Here is a 24,245-nt window from a genome sequence, read left to right on the forward strand (position 1 = left end):
AGTGTATTGAAAGGTCACATTTTTTTACATGAATGTTAACAGGCACAGTTCACAACACAGGTCAAGATTTCTTTGGGGATTCATTCTCCGTCTCTCATTTTGAACTAAGTTCATGATTCAAATTCAAGATAAAAGACGAATATGTTATTGATCTAAATGCGCAGACTGGCTCACATATATAATGCTTAAACACTGTGAATGAACAAAATCTTATTATTCATTTCATGTGCTTTACTAATAATGACTGCAAATGGAAGTCACAAGTGTATTACTCAACATTATGAATAACACATTTAATGTCTGTCTCTCCACATTTCAAGTTATTGTCACCCATTCACATTCATAATCTGAGCACTCCCCACCCTGCATGCAAACACAAAACCCCCAAACCAAAAGACAGGGTTACCTACCAATGGCTCCCGGTTTTTGACGAGCCTAATTATTTTAACAGAATCTTCTTCTTCATCAATATCATCAGGCATGGGGGGCAAGACAGGATCATAGTTCTTCTGAGCAACAGTGTCATGTACAGAGAGCAAAGCCTGGAAACATTAACAGTCAGTACATTATCTCACATCTGAACAGTTTAGAGAAGACAAAGCAGAGGATATTATTTACAGCCTGACTCTATTACTGCGATGCATGTAGATTGAATAGAGTTCCTTTATACAGTTTTAACACATTTCAAACTGATGAAACGACTCCATAAAATATATGCTTCCATATATACAACGCATGCAGTAGTAAATTGTGGATGGGGAACACGGTCTTCATACACACAAAAAACCCACGTGCTTTGCACATTAGCTTGAAATTATACAAGAAGTATGAGCAGGAGGAAACCCAGGTCTCCAGAAGGAAGAAGATAATTGTACTTGTCCTAAATAAAAAGTTTCTTCAATACACTAGGCAGTCCTATCCAGGACTTCTGTTCAAGCACGAGATGCATGACATGAAGCTGTTGCTCAACCACTTCCTTCACAGGAGCTCTGGAAGCTTCCCTGGATCCCTTTCATACCAGCTCCCTTTCATATGAGCCTCAAATTATCTTAGGCATTTTTCATTTATTATGGAATTCATTATTGAGATTGAGGAATATTCTGCTGAAGAAGATTTGACTTAGTCAGGTGTTTATAAACCACCTATTGCACGTCCTTTTTCCTTTCTTTCTATGTTGTTTCTCCAGTTTATGCATAGCTTGGACCATAGATTTCAAAGAAAAGCCTAAAAAAGATTGACAAAAGGTTTCATATTAAAAATTAAATAATTTATGACCTTTCAGGGAAAAAAAAAATTTTTGGCAATGGAAAATAGAACGCTAATTCTCCAAATGCTCAAAAAAAAAATCTCAGTGATAATGTAAAATTCACAGCTTTTTCCAGATACAGAACTCTTAAAGTTCTTTTCTATTTTGAAAAGACTTCATTATTTGTAATACTTTTTAAACTGGTGAAAAATCGTTATGTAAAGCTTTTTACTTTTGTAGAGAAAACTGTTCATTGTACCAGAAATAATGGCAACAGTCATACATGTAATTCTATCTACTGCTTTCAGTTGCTTCTGTTTTCAAAGAGTTGCCTCTAAATACTTGGATATTTTTCCCAGGAGTTAATATTACAAAAGTTGTAGTTTGAACAGCAGAAGTAACTGTCAAATTGATAACCTTCACAACAATAAAATAAAGCATTTTTGAAAATGTCAAAATGTTTAGGATGAAGCAGAACACATCAGTGTATGACATTAGAAGGTATCATATCAATGACCATAAAAATTGATCAATTATAACAATTACAATAATGATTATGAAGAAAATCCTTAATAAAAACCAGAAAATGGTTACATTTCTCTGATGTCAGTTTACTTCCTACTTGATAATAGGCACACAATATTTGACTGAGTGCACAAATGATCAGAAACTGTATGTTCTCAAGGATAATGCAAATGTTTTATAAAAGCATGACACTGCCATTATGCTACTCTAGGATTTTTTTTATGAATGAAGGAGACTTAACAACAGAAAACAATGGCCAGGCAATGCTACAAGCTATCATGTCAAAAGCTGAAGGCAAAGAGCATACGGTAATCTTGAAATTCTGAAGTTTAAATTTAAAGTTAGGGCTTCAACAAAATAAACACAGAGGAAAATCACGTCTGCTTCATGATAAATTGTTATTGTTTTACTAATTTTTATATCATATAATTTGATAAAAATACTTCAACACATTAATTATTTCTGGTCTTCCCAACACACAGTTATGAATTTGTACTACTTACCATCAGAAATTACCATCTCCCTCCAACCAAAGACAAGTTTTACTTTAGATCTGAGGTAAAAACCTCAGGCTAGCAATTATGGAACCTCCTGGAAATGTTTATTGTGAAGCATTACACATGTAAAAGCCATGCAATCACATGCAGTCATCTTAAGATGTATGTGAAATATCAAAGATATACTAAAACAAAAGCAGTGTTTGCTTTCACTTCAGGCTACTTACAGTTAAGACTTCTAAAACTCTGCAATTACATTTTTCCACATAAAGCTAGAGCACATTCATGGACTGGTTCAATTTAATGAGGTTCTATATTGCAGTTTAAAAACAATCAGGTAGATAGAGAAAACAGATGAAAATAACCCAAAGCACCATTTTCAGAGTAAAAGGCAGCCACTTAAAACATGTTCAAAAGAACCTATCCTTAACAATGAAATTTGCAAAACAGATTCTGTCCACCACTCCACTGAATTATGCCACCAGTGTTAATAAGCTACTTCCCATCTCTGACTGCCAGTTTAGGCTCCTGGACAGCCCATGCAGAACAAGGATGCATCCCAAATGTTACAACCCAATGCCAATCAGTGTCTGGTATTTATGATGCTTTTCTTCACTCACAATGACTGGAACTTATCAACCCATCCCCTTCTTCTCCCAAAGAACATATTAAACACGGTGTACTACAGTTTGCAATGTAAAATCTTTTCCTCAGCACTACTTTATCCCAGTGCAAAGATACATATTTTAGATAAGAGTAGGAATGTCAGAAAGGATGTGCCTTCTCTCAGACTTTCAGAAGAGATTCTGTCATCACAAATGTGTTTATGCTGCACACTGAACATGCTTGTCTTCCATCGCTGCTTCTTTTGCCAGACTATTCTCTGTCCACTGTAGTTGAAATAGTCATCAGCACAGATTTTGTGCAGTAACTAATTTGGAAACAAAACTTAAAAATGAATTTTGATTTCACTCTAATGTATTCAACTAGAAGTTATCAGAGGCTGTCCTTGAGAGCACTTCTGTGTTTTGAACACATGAAGAAACAACTGTATTCACAGAGTAAAGGGACATTTCTTCAGCAGGGTTTTGTACCGTTCCATTAACATAATGTGCGCTTAGTCCAAAAAACTATGCATCAGACTAGACTTGTACAGACAAGTTTGGGACTTTTTAAAAAACAAACAAATTACAAGTGCTAAGAAATAAAACTTGGATACTAAGATGATTAAGATTTACCAAGAATAATTTTGCAGTAAATGTACAAGGCAATGCAAAGGTAGCAATGTTATCTTTCTGTACGTAAGAAGTGATCAACTTATTAATTTCCATGATACTAATTTCTTACCTGTCAAAAGAAACTGCTAGAAGTGCAGATCAATTATTATTTTTTTAATGTTTTGGTTTTGTTTTCAAACACACAGCTCTTTGGAACTGTGCACACTGGATCCAAGATTTGGGTCATGCATATTTAAGCACCTCTGGAGAAAAAGATTTTATTTCAGCTCTAAGTTCTATACTTATGATTCACTAATGTAAACATGGTCCATATTTAGAACTTGAAAGAAGGTATGATTCAAGCCCCTGCACTACCTAAATATAAATATTGATGTTCAGCTAAATTCTTAGACATGATCTAGCTGGAAATGAATACTTTCATCAAACCTCTGAAATGTCTAATAACTAGTGCTTATTTTTCATATTAAAACCATTGCTGATCATTTCACAGTTTATAAATTGAAATTTTACACTATCAACTTACACAAAGAAAATCTGACATTGGAAACATTATAAGTTCTTTTTTAAAACTGTTCTGAAACTTTAAATGTTTATTTAAATTGAGACTGTTATTAATGAAAACAGTTCTACATTTTGAAAAATGTGTATTACTTACCTACACTGACTATGTTTTTGCTCCTCTAAAACAATGACAAATGTTACAGTATTTTTTGCTTCTGTTTATGTTTTGAGATGTGTAAGAGTAACAATACACCAAGTAGCCCCTGACTCATGAACACAGTTCCCCATGTTTTTTAATTCTCATCATTAAAAAGAAAAATCTCCATTTGAGCTTTGCTTTTCATAGGTATTTTGCATTGAGTAGTCTAACAAAACGTTTCAGAAAATAGTAAGTCAAGGAAGCAAGACAGAATGGGCAAATAAACAAAAGCAGCCTCGTTCTTAATAGTACTTGGAAAAAACAAGATTAGAAATTTAAATAGTGAATAGTCATCAACTGAAAATTTGTAGGGACTCAAACCAATCTTCATGAAAGCCAAGAGCTGCAGCAGACTGTGACACTGCCAGCCCAGCAGCTGGCCACCGTGCCTACAGAGCAGATCACTGCCCTGGCAGCTCAGTCAGCAGAATGGAACGAAATGGCCCATGACTTTGCTGTCCCAAGCCACAGCTTGGATCATTTGCACCAGCCACCTCCTCTGGCAGTTCAGCTTGAACTCCATCAGGTGAGACAAAGGCATTTTCCCACCTCTTTGCTTTGCTATAGTGCCAGTAACTACCACTGAGCCTGGCACAGAGAAGTTTCACTGGAGGAGAAAAGTAACTTCAGCAGCAGCCACAGCAATGTGCCCTGAACTCACTTGGCAGAGTTCATCCTCCAGAGAGCTCTAGCCATGATATGTTTTCCTTTGTGATAAGGTTACAGATGAAATAAAAAAAGACAAGACAAAAATGCTGGTTGAGAAAATTATTTAAGACTGGAAAGTTTAGTTTATGAGTAGCTTGCATAAAATTAAAGTCAACTCATCCAGCAACAGGCACCAAAGAAGAAAAGCTGAAAGAGCTGGGAGGAGACTGAACCCACTGAAGGAAAGACCGTCAAGAGCATCAGAATGGAAGGAGATGCACAGGAGTCATAAAAGCCAAACATGTGCAGGAATTTAGAAAGCAGGAGAATAAACCATCAGAAAGCTGAAGCATGATGGTGATGGCATACAGACTCCAGGCACAGAAAATCAATTTGACTTGAGAACAGTTTGGAGAGGAAAGGGATAAAAATAAAAGGTTTCAGAATCAAGCTATACATTTAAGAACACCCAGTAAGCAGCACAAAATTAACAGGGAAAAGGGAGATATGAAATTAGATAAGGGATGGGGGAACAACCTTTCTTCTATAGGAGCATTAGTCTTTAAACCTACTATCTTGAGTACATGATTTTACATGGATATACCGATGAATTCCATCCCACTAATTCTATTGCCCATCAAATGGGTGGTAAAACAGCCCTCAGAAATCAGCAGCACATGTCATTCTCTTAACTACCAATTCTCTTAACTGCTAAGGGGAAACGTGCAACCCTAACCCTGATGCAAAATATGGGTTAACAAGATAACAAGAAAGGCAGGTGAGAACAGGCACCTCGACTAACAGATAAGAACAACCACATTAGCTGAATTCTCCAGCCTGGCTAAAGCATGAACATAATCCAGAAGCAGAAGCAAGCAGTAAAACTACAGGCAGAAGAAACTCGGTTGTGCTGTTGAAGTGGCCAGAGGATGGCTGGACTAACAGCAAACTGAATATTTTTTGGGGGGCAGCAGAATCAGTGAGAGAGGATGCAAGTATACAGTAATCAGGATCTAGCAGACATTCCTTCTGATACTGCACTAATCTTATTACTTTCCATTCTACACAAAATTCCCAAGTCAAATACATGGAGTACACAATGTTAAAGAAATCAGTTAACTGCCAGTTAAATCAGTTTGCTTTTGCTGCTGAGGATCACTTACACTATTCGATCAACATAAGCAAAAAATTTGGCAATGATGGTAAGGAAAACGAAATAAGGTCCTTCAAATTAAACACAATTTTCTGTTCGTGATCAGAAAACCAATGGATGTAGTAATTAACAGGCAAAAAATCCTATATATTCTTTATAAAATACCCAGAGATGATAAATTGTGTGAGAAGACAGCAGTTACGTATGTACAAAGGAGAAAATTACATTCCATGTTTGCAACTGTCCCATCTGTACTTAAACCAGAGTTGCCCTCCAGTTCAAACTAGTCCAGCTGGCAATTAAATCCCTTTCCCTTCCAATCTGACTTTGATGCACCTGGGTCACAGCAGTGATTCAAAATATTTAAAATACATACTGTACATGTGTGGTTTCAAGTTCTTAATATCTACTGTAGACTAATGTTCTTAGCACAGCAACATCTCAGTTGGATCAATATTCAGTATATATTACTTTTTCCTCTTTACTGCAGAGGACTTTATTCATGACTATATGAACTTCCTTTCACAAAAGGGTAATTTCCTTGCCTGAAAATGCCGTCTCTTGATTTCAGATTCACCAGTCTGAACTGATGGGTTTACCTGCAGCTGGTAGCCAGACAGAGACAGCCAACAGAAAAATGAACTTTCTGCATCTTCAGACTCCCGCTTCCTCTGGCTCAATGTTCACAGCCCCTGGAGATGCTTCCAAAGTCAAACTGTTCTCAGTGTTCACAGAAACATGCAGCATGTCCATCTGTGTCATCTGGTAAAGGTGTTAATATTCTTCCAGATGACAGCCCTGTGTTTTTTCTCAGTTGTGGATAACAGCAGAAAAAGCGCTGATTTTAAATCAATAGTGAAGAATTTGAACAGTCTGCTTTACGTTCACAACATGATTCATGTAGCTGAAGTGCCCTTGAAGCTTTAAACCCTGTTTAAGTTGCTTCCAAGAGCACAAATAGATGGTTTTCAGAGTGGAAAATGCTGAGACAGGAGCACTCTTTCAGTATCTCGGCAATCCTTAATCAACTCCTTTTTTGAAGAAGCAGCAGCTTTGCAGTAATATTAAGTGTCTGCAGTGGTAGTATGCACCTTTTCTTGGTTAAAAACCACCTGAAGACACCTCAAAGGAATCATATGAAAATATAAACCAAAGAAAACCAAAAGCTGAGGCTGCAATTGCCTTTTCTGAGAAAGTATCTTTAGGAATGGTCCAGCCTTTGACATCAGCATGATGTCTAAAGTCTTTAAAAGAAAAAAAAATTATCAATCCATGAGGTTAAGAATCTGAATAAACTTAATTCCTCCACAAAATAATAACATATATTCATCTACGGTAAGGAGGTCTTAAATTCATCCACAAAGTACTCTCACTACCTGGGAACCTAACTAAAAATAAAGTAGAAGACAGGAGACTGTTTGAACAGAGAGTTCAAATACAATACAGTCCAGCAATTGCAAAGGAACAGCACCACTGAAGGAAAAAGCAGCATAAAAAGATGACATCCAAAAAAGGGAGTACTTGCTTCATATTATGCAGTTTCTCCGTTTTCACCAGTCTACTTTCAGTAGCTGAATGGAATTGCTACTTGAAAGGGATGTGACTTTATCTGTAGTGATTTTTTCCTTCTTCTACATTACCAGCTTTAGCAATGTTGCCAACTTTTATGTGCTGTATCTGAATGCTACAGTTACATGTATGCAAGTCAACATTCTTAGGTGGGTGAGAGTCAGTTCCCTCATGTGAGAAAGTCACAGAGCGTATATATACATAACCAAAGAATTTATTTGATTTACTTTTGAAATTTTGTATTTTATGCTGCCAACCTGCCTGGCTTCACTTTTATTTATGATATCTATCACTTTGTTTGTTATATATTGGCTGCTAGTGAGCATTCTTATATCCATGCATCTAAACATTGACAGACAAGCTCTCTGCAGGACATCAGCTGGGTTATCACATGAGACGGACCTGAGAGCATGTCCTGAGTAACATAATGGTTGTTAGTAAATATATTCATGCAGTATTCTTCCATTTCCTCTACACCATTTTATATCTATGCTTATGATATGTTGTATAATGGCCAGTCTTCGCGAGCGAAGATCCGGGGAAGGTCTTTACACCTTCCAGCCTGCGCATTGGATTTTTTAGGTGAGACACAGTGTGCGCGGAACTGAGCCCACCCTTTAATCCTAAGGTTCATCTGCCGGGGCCAAGCGAGCTTGGACGGTGGCAGCGAGGTCCTTAGGACGTAGGTGGGTTGCCTTTAAGGCTAACGAGCCCCACCTGCCCGGGAGTGGCCCTGACCGGGAATCGAACCCGGGTCTCCGCGGTGATAGCGCGGCGCCTTTACCACTAGACCACCAGGGGCTCCGATATGTTGTATATTGTTATATGTATCCTCTGTCAGTCCCTGCCACAGTAAGAGTGTGCCACAACTCCGTCTCTGCCTGACAGATGCAAAAAATCAAGGCTTTTATTGCTGTTTTTAAAAGGACTGTTTTGCTATTATATTTTTGTTTTATTTATTCCATCCCAGGAACATGAACATTCCAAAAATAAAGACAGAAACATATTCTGCCAGCACTCCCCACCCAAAAACGTTTTCTAGAAAAGATGGTTTTGAATTATGGGTGCAAGCAGAAATAGAAATCAGAAGTCAAGGTCTAAAGTTAAAAATAGTTAAGAATAAAATCTACTTTTCCTCTAACTGGGTTGCCAAAACGTGTGATGGTCACTTTCCCAAAGTGGCAAGCAATTTAAAGACAGGAAACACTGGGCAGAAGGATCTCAGTCGTTTGCCAACTGAAGTCTCCTCTGCCCCAGCTGCATGGCTGGTATGCTCAGAACATCCATGGGCTATCCATGAACCTTTACTAAACCATCAGTACTGTGGTCCTTGCTGATTGTTGCAGTAATTTGCATCTATTGCCTAGGGGGGAAAATAAGTATTTCTCTCTCCCTGCTGACATTTCACAGCATACCATCAAAAATCAAGCAGGCTCTTGCAGGTTTACAAATTAATGGCATCTGATATTGCAAGTGAGGATTACGTGGGTAACTTTTCAGTTGACATGAAGTACATGAGTACATGGAGTACAGTGTACTCCAGCTCACCATATTAATAAAGCTAAAGCAATTTAGTAAAATCTCTTAATGTGAGAGCACAATTCCTATAACCAGTCCTACCAATAAACAGACAACTGATGGGTAAATAGTTATAAATCATGGTAAATCCTGCTTCCTGCACAGATACTGTAGTTTGTGTTACCATTTGTGGGCATGAATATTTCATAAAGAGGAGGAGAACAGTGTCTCAGGACACCTGCAAAAGTAGAAAACACTGGTGCCTTTGGGAAAACAGGTCTCTAACAGGACAGGGCCAAAAGGACCTGCCTAGGATACAGTAGCAGCTTAAGTGTAGCTCAGATGTTAACTGACCTGAAATTTGTATTTGAGTTCCCCAGATGCAAAACCTGAACAGTTGTAGGCAAATCCCAATAATTTCCAGTGGAAAATGCTGACTTTGCAGAAAACACCTAGTTCAATGAAAAAGCCCTGACGGAAAATCCTCAGCAGGTCTAAATACAAAGGAAATGTTGGAAAGAAGACAAAGTTTAGATTAAGATTTTTTTTTAATTACATGAGACATGGAATGCTTCATGAACTTTTCAAAGCAAAAATGGATTTTGTTTTATATTATTATACCACAATATTTTCTTTCAGTGCTTTGGGTGTTAAAGTTCTTGCAGAAAAAAGCCTGCAGTCTCCTGGACAGTAATTTAATTGTTGATTTTTGCCAGTGACTGCAGGGCAGCTTTAGAAGGCTCTGCTGATAAAGGCTTTAAATATTTGCTTTTTTAACAGAACAAGTAACACTTTGATCTGAACAGTCTATTAGGCCACTGTGCAAATCCAGTAAGCCTCAGATGGTAGGGATGGTGGTATCAGCAGTTGTTTATGAAATAAAGGCTAGAATTTACAAACTTTCCAGTAATACAAGAAAAACAGAACAGGACAGGACAAGGTTAAAGGTATGCTTCAGGCTCAAAGAAGCACTGTTTCTTTGTTTAAAGAAATCTCATCAAGCATAGGAATCATTTATATGAAGAACAAAGTGCCCTGGCTCTATTATCTGCAGTTTTGGTTTTTTTTAACTCACAGTTCTATTCTGAAGGAAAGCCAAAGAGATGAAAATATTTACAAATATAAATTATTTTGTGAAACTGAAAGTCAAGTGTACCTGAAATGAATTGCAAAGAAAAGAGAAAGCATAAATCCTATTTACAGTTCTCTGGTGCATGCATCTTTGCCATTTGAAAGCAATTAAAAAAAACCAAACTGAAAACAAAGAATCTGTATGTTCTCTGAACAGCAACATTCCCAGTCACACAAGAGCAGTTTTCCCTTCACTCTGCAAGTTATCTTAAAGTTACCTCCAAAATTCTGTTCATTCTATGGTAATGAAAGGAAAGAAAAATACTGTATGTCCGCCTCTTGTTCCCTCTATGGCTACAGGTACAGTGCCCAAAATGACCCAAGTGCTTTACATTCTGATGAACCATGAGGCACTGAATTCATTCACAGTCCTGCCTGGTGCCCTTGCTTAGGTACCTGGTTTATGTTTCAGACCAGCAGCTGGCAAACCTTTTAGCACACATAAACAGAAGATAAACTCTACTGAAACAGGTAGAACCACCATTGCAAAAGCTTAATTTCCTCTGGGCCATAACAGGTATAAACATCCTTCAGAACAGTTTAGCACAGTGACATTAGCTTTTGACATAATCATTGTTCTGCCCATTACACCAATGACCAAAAAGGACATATTTTATATTAATTTAAAAGACACTAAATTTACCCTAATAGAGATTAATTTCAAATGGTAAATTGCTTTGTTTAATATATAATTATCAGAAGTGTAACTGCTGTTATAAACACAAAGGCAAGTGTGAACTAGATCTGAATAACATGTCCCAAACTTGTTTCAAAGGCAGAATAATCGGGATAACATTGTTCAATGGACTAAAAGATGGCTTGTTCTTTTATAGTCTTTTTTGTTTACACCCACACCAATAAAATAAGCGATGAGAATGTTAATTCCTACAGTTATTTGTTTCAGTTTCTCAACAAATTATAAAAATAAATAACAATTATGCTCTTGTGCTATGGCACTGTCCCAAAAAGAACACAGCTTTTTCCAGCTTGTCAGGAAAGGGACTGAAATCTACTATTCAAGACCATTTTTAATTAAAAGTGGAGGAGAATTTGGAAGCTTTAAGGTCTCTCATTCTTAGCTTGATCATCTGTCATATGTACATCTCCTTTCCTACAGTGTTCCTCCCTGGAGCTCTGCCCTGTTACTGCCAGAGTAACTCTAGTGACCACTTCTTCCCATTTCCAACCCTACTGACAGGTAAGACCATTTTGCTAACTTGGTTGTGATATGTTCATTAAATAACAAGAATTAAACTCTCTTTTAGATATATTTTGTGTTAATGTCTTGAATCTTAAGTGTTCCAATTATATATTCCAATTTATACAACTGCATAGCAATGAAAAATATTTTGTCTCAAGATAACGTAGCTATTAAAAAAAAAAAAAAGCATAGTGCTCTCAGTCAAGAGCAGTAGAGAGTCATAAAAAAGCCTAATGCAGGGCTGGTAGCTGGACTTTGATGATCCTTGTGGGTCCTTTCCAACTAAGGATGTACTATAATTCTGTATCAAAGAGCTAATTTCTAGTCTGCTTAAAAATAAAATACTGTATTCAACTGGATTTGGGTTCTAAGGTATGGAAATACTGTTCTATTTCTTGATACCTTTAACAAGGTAGAGCTAGATTACAGAATGCAAACTCTAAGTCCTTATCCAGTGCTGGAAATTAAAAATACTAAGTGTGGCTGGCCTGTGTCCATGGGGCTTCGCAATTATATTTTAAATCTAGAACAGAAATGAAATGTCTAACACACAGTTAAACAAATCCACTTGATTTCCCAGAGCTACGTGCTCTGTTCTACTTCCAGAGTCCTGTTTTAATCAGAAAAGATAAACCACAACCATTATTAGTTCATTTAATTACGGTAAGTGATGCCACATTTGAGAACAGGAAAAAAACCCACTCAGTGTAACTGGATATTGCATACAGTTTTAAGAAGACTAGAAATGCCCAATTTTTTTTTTTTTTTTTTTCAAAAGAAAATGCACCTGGCAAAACCTTGGAATTACTTTTAAGACATTTTGAAAATCTCAGGTCTGATAAATGCAACTGCCTCAGAGAAATTAATTTCTGCTTTAAAACACTTCTCTATGGATGAAAATGCACCACAAATTCATCAAAGCTTTACTCATCAGATGCAAACACTCAGTAATATATTCAATAAAGGAATTTCGTATAACAGAATTAAAATATAGAAATATTTATCTAACCAGACAATTGCTGGAAACCTCTCCCAGCCTTTTTTGGCATGTTAACCAAACCTGCAAAGTTATAATCACCTTGCTAGACTTGTCCCTTTACACCATCAGACTTGTGGAGGCAGTGATGTAGTGCCCTAAACTAATCCTAACCATCCCTCACCATGCCATAAACATGAGAGCAGAGCTGTAGGAAAGTGGAAGCTCTCCTGGCTCCAGCTAACAGTTATAAACCAGGTCAGGAGAGGAAAGTTTCCCCCACAGAATAACATATAGCCAGCTTAAGTCAATCCCAATTTAAGCCATATGTGTTTTTAAAGAATGTCTATGGAACCTAATTGGAAAAGATGGATCAGTAATACCAAGTAATTTCAGATGTGTGAAAAAGAGCTGTTCTAGACAGGAATCCCAAGAATCTCGAACTAGACAAACACAGAAACTCTCTCTAGCCATCAACCTAATAATGAAGGGCTAGGAAAACCTATGTAACGTATGGCATAATCTCAGATACGAGAGACTGAGGGCATCTCGGAAGTACTGGAAGTACTGAATCCCAGAAACTTCCTTCTTTTTTCCTTCTCTGCCCAAGAGAGAGCAGGGGAAATCAACAGAAGAATCTCAACTATAGCCTCTCTGTACAGGACGCAGTACCACTCACCTGGTCACCATGATGCAGGAGGAAGCAGTGATAACCTTCTCTCTGAGGCAGGTTTGCCATGAGGTGGCAGGTGGAGAAGATAATGGACAGGCAAAAGATCTTGCATAGTGTCAGTTCTTTCCCTTACCTCACCCAAACACCTGCAAGCTCTGCAGGGCAGGGAAACATCTGTGCCTTGTGCAGGATTTGGCAGTCTTGCCACACAAAGGGCTTGGTAGCCTGCAGCTGGCCACGTCCTCCAGCAGCCAAGAAAGACATTTGCTAAGTCACTGCAGTTGTTCAGTCATATTAACCACGCTGAGGGGAAGGCCCTTGTTTCCATGAAATCCAACTAAGATTATCACATTGCCCTGCACTGCTACCAAGGAACAGACAGCAAGAGTGAGTGGGAAAAAGCAAGAGAGGGAGAGGGAGAAATGCAGTTGTGGTAAATGAGTTGTCTTCAGACTCAACCCACCACAGCTCCAGAAGCGTGAAGCACACATGGACAGTCACTAGGGAAAATGCCTAGAGTGAAGTTTAGGATCTCTGCAATTTGATGCACCAAGAAATCCTCTCCCAACAGGCCACTGGCATTGCTTACCCCTTCAGAGAGAAACAGCTTGTCACTTTACAAACTATGGAAAAGCCAAAAGTGCAAAAATCTTTAAAAAGCAGGCATAATTGATCTTTAGGATTTTGTAGCACTTTGAAGATATCAGAGTGTCTCATGTTTTGAGATCAGTGTTTTACAGGTAATATAAAAAACCAACTGTTTTAAAAAGGGCTCCTTTCCACTCTGCAGTTTTCATCTAAACTTACCAACTACTGCATTTAATTACCATTACAATGTGCATCTAGAGCACTAAGGTCTTCATTCTCTGAACAGTTGAAAAATAAGGTGATACTATGCATCAACAATGATACACAGGGGAAGTTCTGACTGGATATAATGAAACAGTTTTCAATAGGAGGATAATTAGGAATTGGAAGAGGTTGCACAGACCGTGTGTGGAATGTCTGTTCCCAGGCATTTCCATGGCCTGATGGGAGAAAGCCCTGAGCAACCTGCTCTGATCTTGATGTTGACCTTGCTTTGAACACCACACTGAACCAGACAACCTCCTTCCAACCTCAGCAATTTGATGGTTCTATAGTCTACTGCCAGATAAAAAGTCTCAAGTTCCTTGAAAGCACCACAGAGAACCTCAGGAATCTCACAGAAAGTTTTCAAAATTAGGTTTTTTAAAAAATATTACCCATTAGGAATTTTGTCCCAAGTAAAAGGTTGCACTACTTATGCGTGATGCAATTAAATTAAATTAAATTAAATTAATGACTGAAAACCGTCAAGTAAAAGCACATTTGTAATGAATGTATGAACCACATGCCATATAAGTGAGCCAAAGAAAAAGAAATATCAAATATCTACTCTTTGGAATATCCTTTGCAAATAAGCGATGACCTGGCAATTAATTCCTTTTGTAAGTATGAGTAACAGCATAATAACTTAATAGGCAACACTAGACGTGTTTCTTGATAACAGGTATTTCTGATTAACACTGTGTACCTTCTTACAAGCACACACACTCAATCATTAAAGCAGACAAACCCCCAAGCAGCCTGAGGAAGTAGATGCAGAAAGCACTTTGCAGGTGCAACAGATCCTCACCTTGAGATTGGGTTTTGCGAGGAGTTTCAACAGCTCTCTGATCTCACTGCTCAGTGGTTTGCTCTGCAGCTCCTCAGCCAGCTGGGTGAGAGATGGAATCAACACAAAGACCATTAGCAAAGCATTGTTTTACCCAGTGCATCAGTGACAACCCCGAATCTATCTTGTTCAAGGTTATTGCTTTCCAGCGTGTTCAAACAGAAGCCAGCATGAAGGAAAACACCATCAATCACCGCGCTTCTGTTTCTGGCCCTCAGTGGACCAGATTTAAGCCAGGCCTTTTGGCTCAGTTTAACACAAGTAATCATTTCTGGCAAGGGTGCAGCCAGATCACATTCTGATTTATAGCAATGGGGGCAAATCCCAGCACTTCATTTAAGTGAATGGTCCTTTGCGTGCAGACAAAGAACTGCTTGTAAAAATGACTGGATCAAACTTTGACACTGTCTATAAAAAACAGTTTTGAATGAGGTGGTGAAATCCACACTGCTTCCAAAAACCCACAGTAGCTGTGCTGTTTAGGACTGGGATAAGAAAGCAAAGTGCCCCTACAGTGCAAGCAATCTGAACCTTTTATTATGTTTACACATACACTGGAAGGAGCTTGTTAAACGTGAAGCAGGTTAATCAAAATATAGTTTATAATAGGTCATCAGCAATTCAAGCCCTTAAAATGCACAAACTATGTCCTAACAACAAGATCAGTAATTTATGTTTGGTTATACTATAAAATTGTGGCTTGGTGAACAATAGAGCAGCAGTTTAACATTTAATCCCATGGCTATTTGGCTCATGTCTTGGGTTTTTCTTATCATGACATTCTCAACTAATTTGGACTCAAGAGGCATATTATACTGCAGGATTTCAGACTCAAACTATTTTTCCAGAAGAAGGAAAAGCTAAAATACATTTCACAACCATGAACTTCAGTTTAAAATTCTGAAGCTACATGGCTCATAATCCAAAACGTGATTTCAGATAATCACTTATTTTCTTTGCATTAAATCAGTATCATAAAAATGTCTCAAAGAAAGATTGGCTATTTGCAGCAAGTAACTTTATTTGTCTAGCCTAATTTTAAATTTGTACTTTCATTTTGTATAAATTTTCAAGATAAATGGGTAGACATATATTTTGCATAAGTATATCTGATAGACAAATCTAGAGGCAATTATAGACATCATACATGGTTTGAATACGTTTTTTTCTAACCTTCAAATTAATACAGGTGTAACAGGACCGAAACAAAAATTCATCACCTACAGTCCCACAGCCCTTTAAATATAATTCACAGCTAAAAATACCCACCAAGTACATCAGTGCTAATATTAACAATATTTTTGCCTTAATACCAAAAGACTAGAAAACAATCTCTGTAGGAAAGGTCACAATGAATTATTTTAGACACATAAAGCCAAGTACTGAGGTAATCTGAATGCAATCTAGTCTGCATGTTCTATGGAAAAGCTCTGCAAAGCTGAAAATCTTCTGTGATAGCAATAACAGCAGGTATATGACACAGGTTACCCTTGGTTCTCTTTTCATTCTTTATCTTGTACTACTCATCACTAGAGAATAAATGTATTCATTTGTGTTTCTCTGGTGAAGACTAGTAACCACTCAGTAGGAGTGATGGCTTCAGCATTTCTCTCAGATGAATCGTGCCCAAGCATCTATTAACTCCAGCAGAACTGACATTTGCTTTGGTGGTGCAAATGCAAATGCAGGCACATCAGGTTTAGAACAGTGAGACACAGAAAAAGTATTTTGCTACTGTTTTAACAGACATTTTAGTCTCATAATTTAGAAAATTATTTCTTCAGAGATAAAATGGTTACAGATGTTTTCCCTCATATAATTTATCTGTTTTTTCCAAATATTTCCATAAAAGTCTTGAGGCAAATGTAATACCTTGTAATAGAAGAGGAGGAGAAAGACAAAGATTATTAAAGGAAGAGGAAGACAAAGCCATGTTGCCAGATTAGCAAACAGGTATCACCAGCACATTTCCTGTTGTGCTTCTAGCAGTTTTAGACAGGATTTTTATTTGTTGTTGAAGTGCTGAGATTTGTGACAGCTACCAGCAGCAGTACAAGCTCCAGGGCACACTTTTGGGCACACCATAATCATGTCAATCACCTCCTATGCCAAACACTGCAGGAAAAGCTGTTTGAGAACCACCTCTATGATTCTTTGTTGAAGGAACCATCACATTTCACAACATTCTTCTGCCACTACATAGAGGGGAAGATGTGGAGTGAGGCTGGTGATATGGTGAGTACCAGGGCCTTGTCTCAAAAGCTTCAGAAGAAAGTTCTGAAACTTCTTTTGCCAGAACAGTCTTTCTAATAGCCTAGAGGCTTTGTTTGCTGTATATACCTATACTGCCAGTGCTGTTTGGATCATCTGCACAGAATTAAGAGCCCTAAGTCAAAATAAGAGACAAACAGAATCTCTGCTGGGAAATTCAGCCTTAAAGCAGCCCCTGAGGGTGAGAAGAGAGAAGGTATGGCAGCTAGGAATATGAAAATGTTTAGAAAAGCCTCATCACAATTTTTACTTCTAAAATTGCTTTAAAATATAACACAACACATTGAACAGTTTTATTTATGATCACAGCCCTCAAATTTGGGCTTTAAATTAAGCAGAAAATATCCACTTGTGAATATCTCCTCCTTGAACTCTAGAACAGTTACTATGACCAGGAAGACAAAATATTAACTTAAAACCTATTGAAATGAAAGTGTGCATTATAACATCAACATTCTCTTAAATCTCTGAAGCTGACATCTAGGCAGACAAACATGTCAAAAACTGAATAGCGTTTTAATCCTTAAACTTCATGAGTTCTGGAGTTATAAAGCCCACTGAATGTAAATCTGGTTCCTCAAAGTTTGCAGATAACTATCAAAACATATAAAACCCTGCAGTGTGGTAGCCTGACTTCAGCCACCAAAGGACATCTCACCCTACGGGACAGTGCCCATAAAATCAGCTGTTCAGCCACACACAAGCAATGAAGAACCAGTGAGAGTATCTTTAAAAAGAAGCTGTGCTTTACAAGTAGGCAGATGTCCAGGGACAATCATGTCCCAGCATATTTACATTTTAAAAATACTACCATGTATACATAGTAATACATTCAGAGTTAAAAACCCGACCTCTCTCAACTGAGGAGTGACAGAATGTTTTAATGTGGGGATTTCCAGAACTATACCATTTAAATGGGGCTGAACAAAGAATGAGATTGCTCAGCATTTCTGAAAATATCAAGAACTAAGTTTTGCATCCAAAAATAAGAAATTATTCTTATTAAGGATTTTAGCCCAGAGATCCATAACAAAAATATTAGCAAGGATTATTAATATGTCAGCAAGAATTTAATGAAGAGAATTTCAACCAGCTTTCTAATTTTCAAAATTACTATCAACATTAGTCAAAGCTATTCGAAGGTTAAAAAAATATTACTAATATATGCCTGATGTCAAAGCTAATGTATTATTATAGTTGGTATGTTACAGGATATAGCTCTCCTCCTACTGAAACATGATTAAATTACCTTATATCCTTTTTTCAATAGTTTTAAAATATGCTTAATTTAGTTTTTCGTTAAAATGTTACCATTCTCGATTCACATTTAACCATTTTTAAAATTTAAGAATCAAAAGCTATTAATTACACAAAGAGATAGTTAAGATTTAAAAACATCTATAAAGTATGTGAAGTTTCAAACAAGCTGTATTTGAAATGGATCCTAATACATATTGCCTTTTCCAAAAAACAGCCTGACATCATCAATTGCAACAAAGATTTCTGGATTTCACCTAAACCACAGTTTATTAAACATTTCTCTATTCTGGCCTACCTCAGGTTCAGTCATAGTTTATACAGGTGTGTTCACAATTCATCTGAATCCTAGAATTAACCAAATAGCAAGAAATGGCAGGTTGGATTTTTTTCTTTAAAACAAAAATTATAGTAACAGGAAATTAACTACTCCATCAATGCTGACCACTTTTATAATTTATTTTTTGGTTATGAAGGTAATTTGGAAAGCTCCAATATCGATAAATCACTACTGTACTTTTTGTTACATAGTTTTGATTTTTTTTTTAACAAGCCTCCATCCTAGGCATTTCATATGCTTCATTTCTTTAATATTATCTGTTGTTTCTCATGTTCTGTCACCAGTGCTGCTATCTCATTTGTCTTTATTTTTCCAAAGCATTCCTCGTCTGTGACTTTCTCAAACACTAATATTTGACAGCTTTTCCCCTCCCAGTAGAGTTCCAACCTGTAATTTTTATTACATAGTTACTAAAGCAGAACAAGAGGCTATCTAGATGCAATGTTTTTACAATGTTTCACATGCAAGTGAATAAAAATCAAAGTAGTATCAGCAACAAGCCTGGTGATGACAGAACCTTTGGAAACATTTGCAGCTTCTTATGATTTCAGCTCAGTGGATTACATGCATATGTTTGCACCATGAGTTCTGCTCGCAGACAGTTTTTTGGGAGAGTGGTACCCGTGATCTCAGCAGGGGACACTTACATCATCTGCCAAGGCTGCTGCACCATGGAGTATGGGCACTGGGTTCTGTTTTTCATAATAGTGCAGTTTTTCATGAATCTGGAAGACAATAGCACAAAGTAGTAAGTTTATTTAGCAGCATGAGAAACAGTACAAAATAACCCCATTGAGCCAATGGATCTGTTGAGCGTCTGTAACTAAAGAAACATCCTTATAGTAACCTACAGGCAGCAATCATGTAAATGCAATTCATCATCATCCTCTGTTGAAGTGCTAAGAATATGAAATCAGATGGAAAAAATGCTCAGTATGTACACCAACCCACAGAAAAACTAAACATTTGTGATTTTTCTCTCCTGGCTTTCTCTGTCCATATTTCTAACATATTGCTTCAAGTATCAATTACATTTTATATTGCTGCTGAAAACACAAAGCATAAAGTGTTTATCCCCAAGGTGGATATAAAAAACCCTGTAAATTATGATTTATGAAGTGAAATAATAGCCTGCCACCCACATCTTGACAGACAGCTTGGTGGAGAGGCTGCCGTCATTAAAATAATTCAGAAACAAGGGCAATGTAGTGCTAATATGAATTCTAACACATCTGAAAGAAAGAGGCAGTCCTTCCGTGAGTTAAAGTCATTTAGGAGCATTTAAAGTTTTTAATGGAGAGTTATCAACATTAAAAATGCACTATGTTTTGGTTCTTTCAAAAGGGAAAAGGATACACCATCATTTAAACAGTCAGCCTGTTCCCTCCTCCACAAGTTATGCATTTCAAAATTTAGATTTTTTTTCCAGTATGAATGCTTTAAAGACCCAAAATATTTTGAAGCTTCTAACAAGTTTCATGAAAGCCATTTCAGAATGGCATAAAGGACTATATTAAACATTCAACTTTTTTTCCATTATCTTCCGAAAGGTACACAGATATATAAATATTAATTAAAATTTTTAAAAATGAGACAACAGTAGTCTGAACTGATACAAACACACCCCCATTCTAAGATTTCTACTTTAGTTCTGCTGCTCTGAAGGAGGTATGAACTCCAGATGGTTGGAGGAGTTGCAGAAGGAGCTAAATCAGGGACTGTGCTTGGCAAGGAGGGGAAGACAAGGTCTGGCAGAGGCCGTGGGGCACAGAACTCAGCTGGGGACTCCATCACCTCCTTGGGGAACAGGATTCCCAGTGATGACCTAACACTCCCCAGCATACTGCTGGGGAAAGAGCAGGACAGATGCAAGACAGCAAAGGCAGCCTTTAAAGAGCAACCAAACCACTGTGTGTACTGAAAACATTCAATGAGTTGACCAGATCGCATCCCTTTTGCACCAACTGCACCAACCTCCAGCCTTCCTCCCTCCTTCCACATTCGCTTTTCTCCGTTCACTTTTACCCCCAGCAGCACTCACTCCTCTCACTGCCCACGACTCCCTCAGCCTTCTCCCTAGCTCGTTCTTTCCAATTTAAACTGAACTCCTACAACTACACCCATAACGAGATAATACCACGACAACAGCACTTACACTTGCCATTTTTCCTGTCTTCTGCTGTGCTTCATAACCCTTTCTACGTTCATGTGTGTTTTTCCTCATTTAGACTACATGTTCCTCAAAGTAAAGGCCGTGCGATGCTCTGTTAATACAACGTGGCACAGCAAGACCTAAGTCTTGATTGACCCCTTCATCATTCCTGCAACCTTGATAGGATTATTTCAGTATGTCATTGGTTAAAGGACACTGAAGTTCTGAAACATCACAGTGAAGCACGAAGACATCACTTAATGTGATGTCTTAATTCACTTAATTGCTAAGTTATAAAATAATTTGTTCTCATCTGGAAACTACATGTGAAGCTCTATTGTCTCCAGAAAATGAGTCTGAATTTTACATAGCTTAAATAGACATTGTTTACTTAGCAATTACTCAGACTAATTCATACTGGATGTCACAAAAGTATAAATGACTGGAGAACTTCATATTTCTAGCTCACAAAGCACAGAAACTAAACAAAACAAGGAGCTGCAGCTCCCTGACTTTAGCAGAAATTTGTGATTTACTTAGACTGTGAACTTGAATAACTAAAGGGCACAGTAAATCAAAAAGTCTCAAATCCATCATTTTTTGATTGCTTCAGCCAACACCTTGATTTTATCCAGGCTGAGCTTCCATCAGCTCTGAGGTCAGAAGCAGTTCCCTACGCTACCTCCTAGTTTCTCAAAGAAAACAGAAGTGCCACTGCTGATGAAGCTGGATTTACCCTGAACAACCTGCACGTATCTCTACCAATGAAATTAAACCAGGAAAAAACAAACCAAACTAAAAAAATGCTGAGATGTCATGGCATAACCCATCTTTGTAAAAATGTTATACCATCATAAACTCGCGCAACACAAACAGGGTTTTAAGAGGTGGCACTGTGTACCTTTAACTAGTTATTGGCACTGTCTGTGACTAGCAAATGACTGAAAACAAATTTCTATTTTCCTAGGGGTGGATACTGGAATCCAGTTAAGCATTTAAGGAAAATCATTAAGATTTTATTTGATTATGGAGGAGTTGTAGGGAGTTGCCCCCTAAATAAATCTGAAGCAAAACTCAGAAGTGAATCAAGTAAGCAGGAAAATTTAACTGTTACTGGACAGTTCTAGATCTTGGCTTTTGCTACATCAGGTTGGAAATTTGACTACTCTACTGTACTAGCGCAATGAGTGACTTTAGGGATAAATATTATGTGGTCTATGATAAAAGACACTGCAACCTCAGCACACTTCCATTTAAGATGCAATAGAGTGGGTTTTTTTCCCCCAAATATCTGATTTTGATAGTATTTTGCCTTGTTTGTCTGATGAATCTATTTTTTGTATCAGATCATTATATGAAAATATGTCTTCTGTATATTTGTAATTTTAAGCATTTACCTGAGGAAGTTAAAAATGACTGGTCTGTGCAGAAAGATGCAATCAAGGCAAAATACAAGGATTACCCTTTATATCAATATAAAATTATCATATGCATTATAAAAATGCTACTTCCTACTGCCCTCCTACAGTTACCACCCACCTCTAACTTCTGGATTCATAATGTATGCAGCACTTACATATAATAACTTCCTGAACACAGTAAGACAGGAGATTTGGTGTAACTCCTCTGATAAAGCAAACATTTCAGTGAGGCAAAAAATGCATTTTCAGGCAACTTCTTCCCTCTTTGTGTCTCAAAGACACATGAAGATGTTATATTCTGTAATCTTCCCCCCAGATCACAGTTCTGCTGACTGGCCTCTGGTTCCTCATGTTGTATTTTTAAGCCTTTCTTGAAGACAGGTACAGCACCTGCCTCTCCCTTGTCAGTGGGAACTAGGTCATCTCTGTTGAGGTCATCTCTGTTGCCTTTCAAGGAAGACAGAGCACACTTTGTGAGCTCACCTTGTGGCCTTTGAATTTCCCAGATTTCAGGGTGATGAATGACTGCATTTATGACAACCACCTTTAGAAAAACTACTGTGCACACAGCCATATGCTTTGGCAACCTCTCCACAGCCTTTCAGATAATTATTTTCCCAAATCTGAAATTTGTAAATCATGCTAATACACGCACACCTAGCTCTGCATTTCCAAATTTCAATTCTTACACAAGTAGAATTTGAAATTCAAATTATCTATCTACATTGATTGAAATGAATAGTGTGAAACAGCCAAACAGAAATTAAAAGCAAAACAGGACAAGGTGGCCCCTTTACTCAATGAAATTAAACTGCAACAGAAATTAAAACCATCCTGGAACACTTTGAAAGAAATATGAGAGTGGATTGAAACCAGTAAAATAGAGAATTCACCTACTCAGGATAAAACATATCATATTTGCAACCATTTGTTTGAGCTTCATTCTGAAGAATTCTATTCAATACAAAAGGCAACTTTAGCTTATAGTTTGCAGATATACCAGATGTCCAGTAACTTTAATACTACTGCCTTCTCTCTACTAGAAACTTACAGAACTTATGGAAAATATAGGACTGTATCATGCTTAAAAATAGGAAATACAGTACATCTGTTTTAAGTTCTTCTGACATTTACATGTAAAGCTTGAATGCTGAAAATCTCTTCACAGATGAGTCAAAGTCTGTTAAAGCAAGAATTATATACTGTAAATAAAACATAAAAAACTGTTCTGCTGAACAGATGACCAAGCTGCTGGGCTTTTGTTTTTTTGATTATTTTTTTTTATGACTACCTATTCTTTTCACTGTAGGGTACTTTTGGAAGATTTATGAGGTCCTGCAAAAACTGACGATCTCCTCCAAAATTATGCCCCAAGAGGGAAAAATAATCATTTGCAAATTTATACAATTTTTGGCACATTTGTAAGCAAGAGATATTGTTTCTGGATTTTCCCAGAGAGACTGAATTAAGCTTTCTATAATAAAGCGGAGCAGTGTCCTTAGCCTGGACTATTTCAAAACCCACAAGGAGCTTTCTAAGTCAGAAAACCAAACATTTTAAGCAAAGAGTCTACAAAATAAGCTTAATTTCTCCTTTCAGATTTCTTAATTTCCATGTACAGTTCTAATATCATATGGCTGAAAATAAACCAAGGCAGTGGGATAAGCATATACCCAGAGTAATACTATCAGTTTCCAATACCCCAGCTCCTTCTGGGAAGGAATCCTTTCAAAACAAGTATAATTTTATTTATATTTAGTAGACTCTGGTACAGTTTTGTAAGCAGGACCTTTCTGAAAGACTCTACAGAACGCTACACACTTGACAAACTACATACCTGGCTTCAGGTAGTTTCTAGGAAGTTCTCCATCTATAAAGTTTCTGGAAAATTTCAACAGAGCTCCAAAATGGGCTATTTTCATCATAAGATGATGCCACCCAAGAAATGCAATGTGTCAGTCATGTTATCTCTTTTTCCTGAACTTGAAAAAATATCATCTTTAACTGGTTGACGTACCTACAGCTTCATACAT

General features: G+C 37.3%; 1 protein-coding gene across 2 annotated transcripts in view; it reads right to left on the reverse strand.

The window, feature by feature from the left end:
* MPP7 (MAGUK p55 scaffold protein 7) overlaps window positions 1–24,245 on the reverse strand; it is a 149,567-nt gene that overhangs the window by 44,310 nt on the left and 81,012 nt on the right. For both annotated transcript variants that reach the window (XM_050311413.1, XM_050311405.1), the window contains exons 5-7: window positions 19,287–19,364; window positions 14,733–14,813; window positions 411–542 (exon numbers count right to left, since the gene is read on the reverse strand). In XM_050311413.1, the coding sequence (XP_050167370.1) occupies window positions 411–542; window positions 14,733–14,813; window positions 19,287–19,364 (291 nt within the window). The remainder of the gene's footprint in view (window positions 1–410; window positions 543–14,732; window positions 14,814–19,286; window positions 19,365–24,245) is intronic.

The sequence above is a fragment of the Myiozetetes cayanensis genome, unplaced genomic scaffold, assembly GCF_022539395.1.
Source record: "Myiozetetes cayanensis isolate MyiCay16 unplaced genomic scaffold, myiCay2020 scf1, whole genome shotgun sequence".
NCBI lineage: Eukaryota > Metazoa > Chordata > Aves > Passeriformes > Tyrannidae > Myiozetetes > Myiozetetes cayanensis.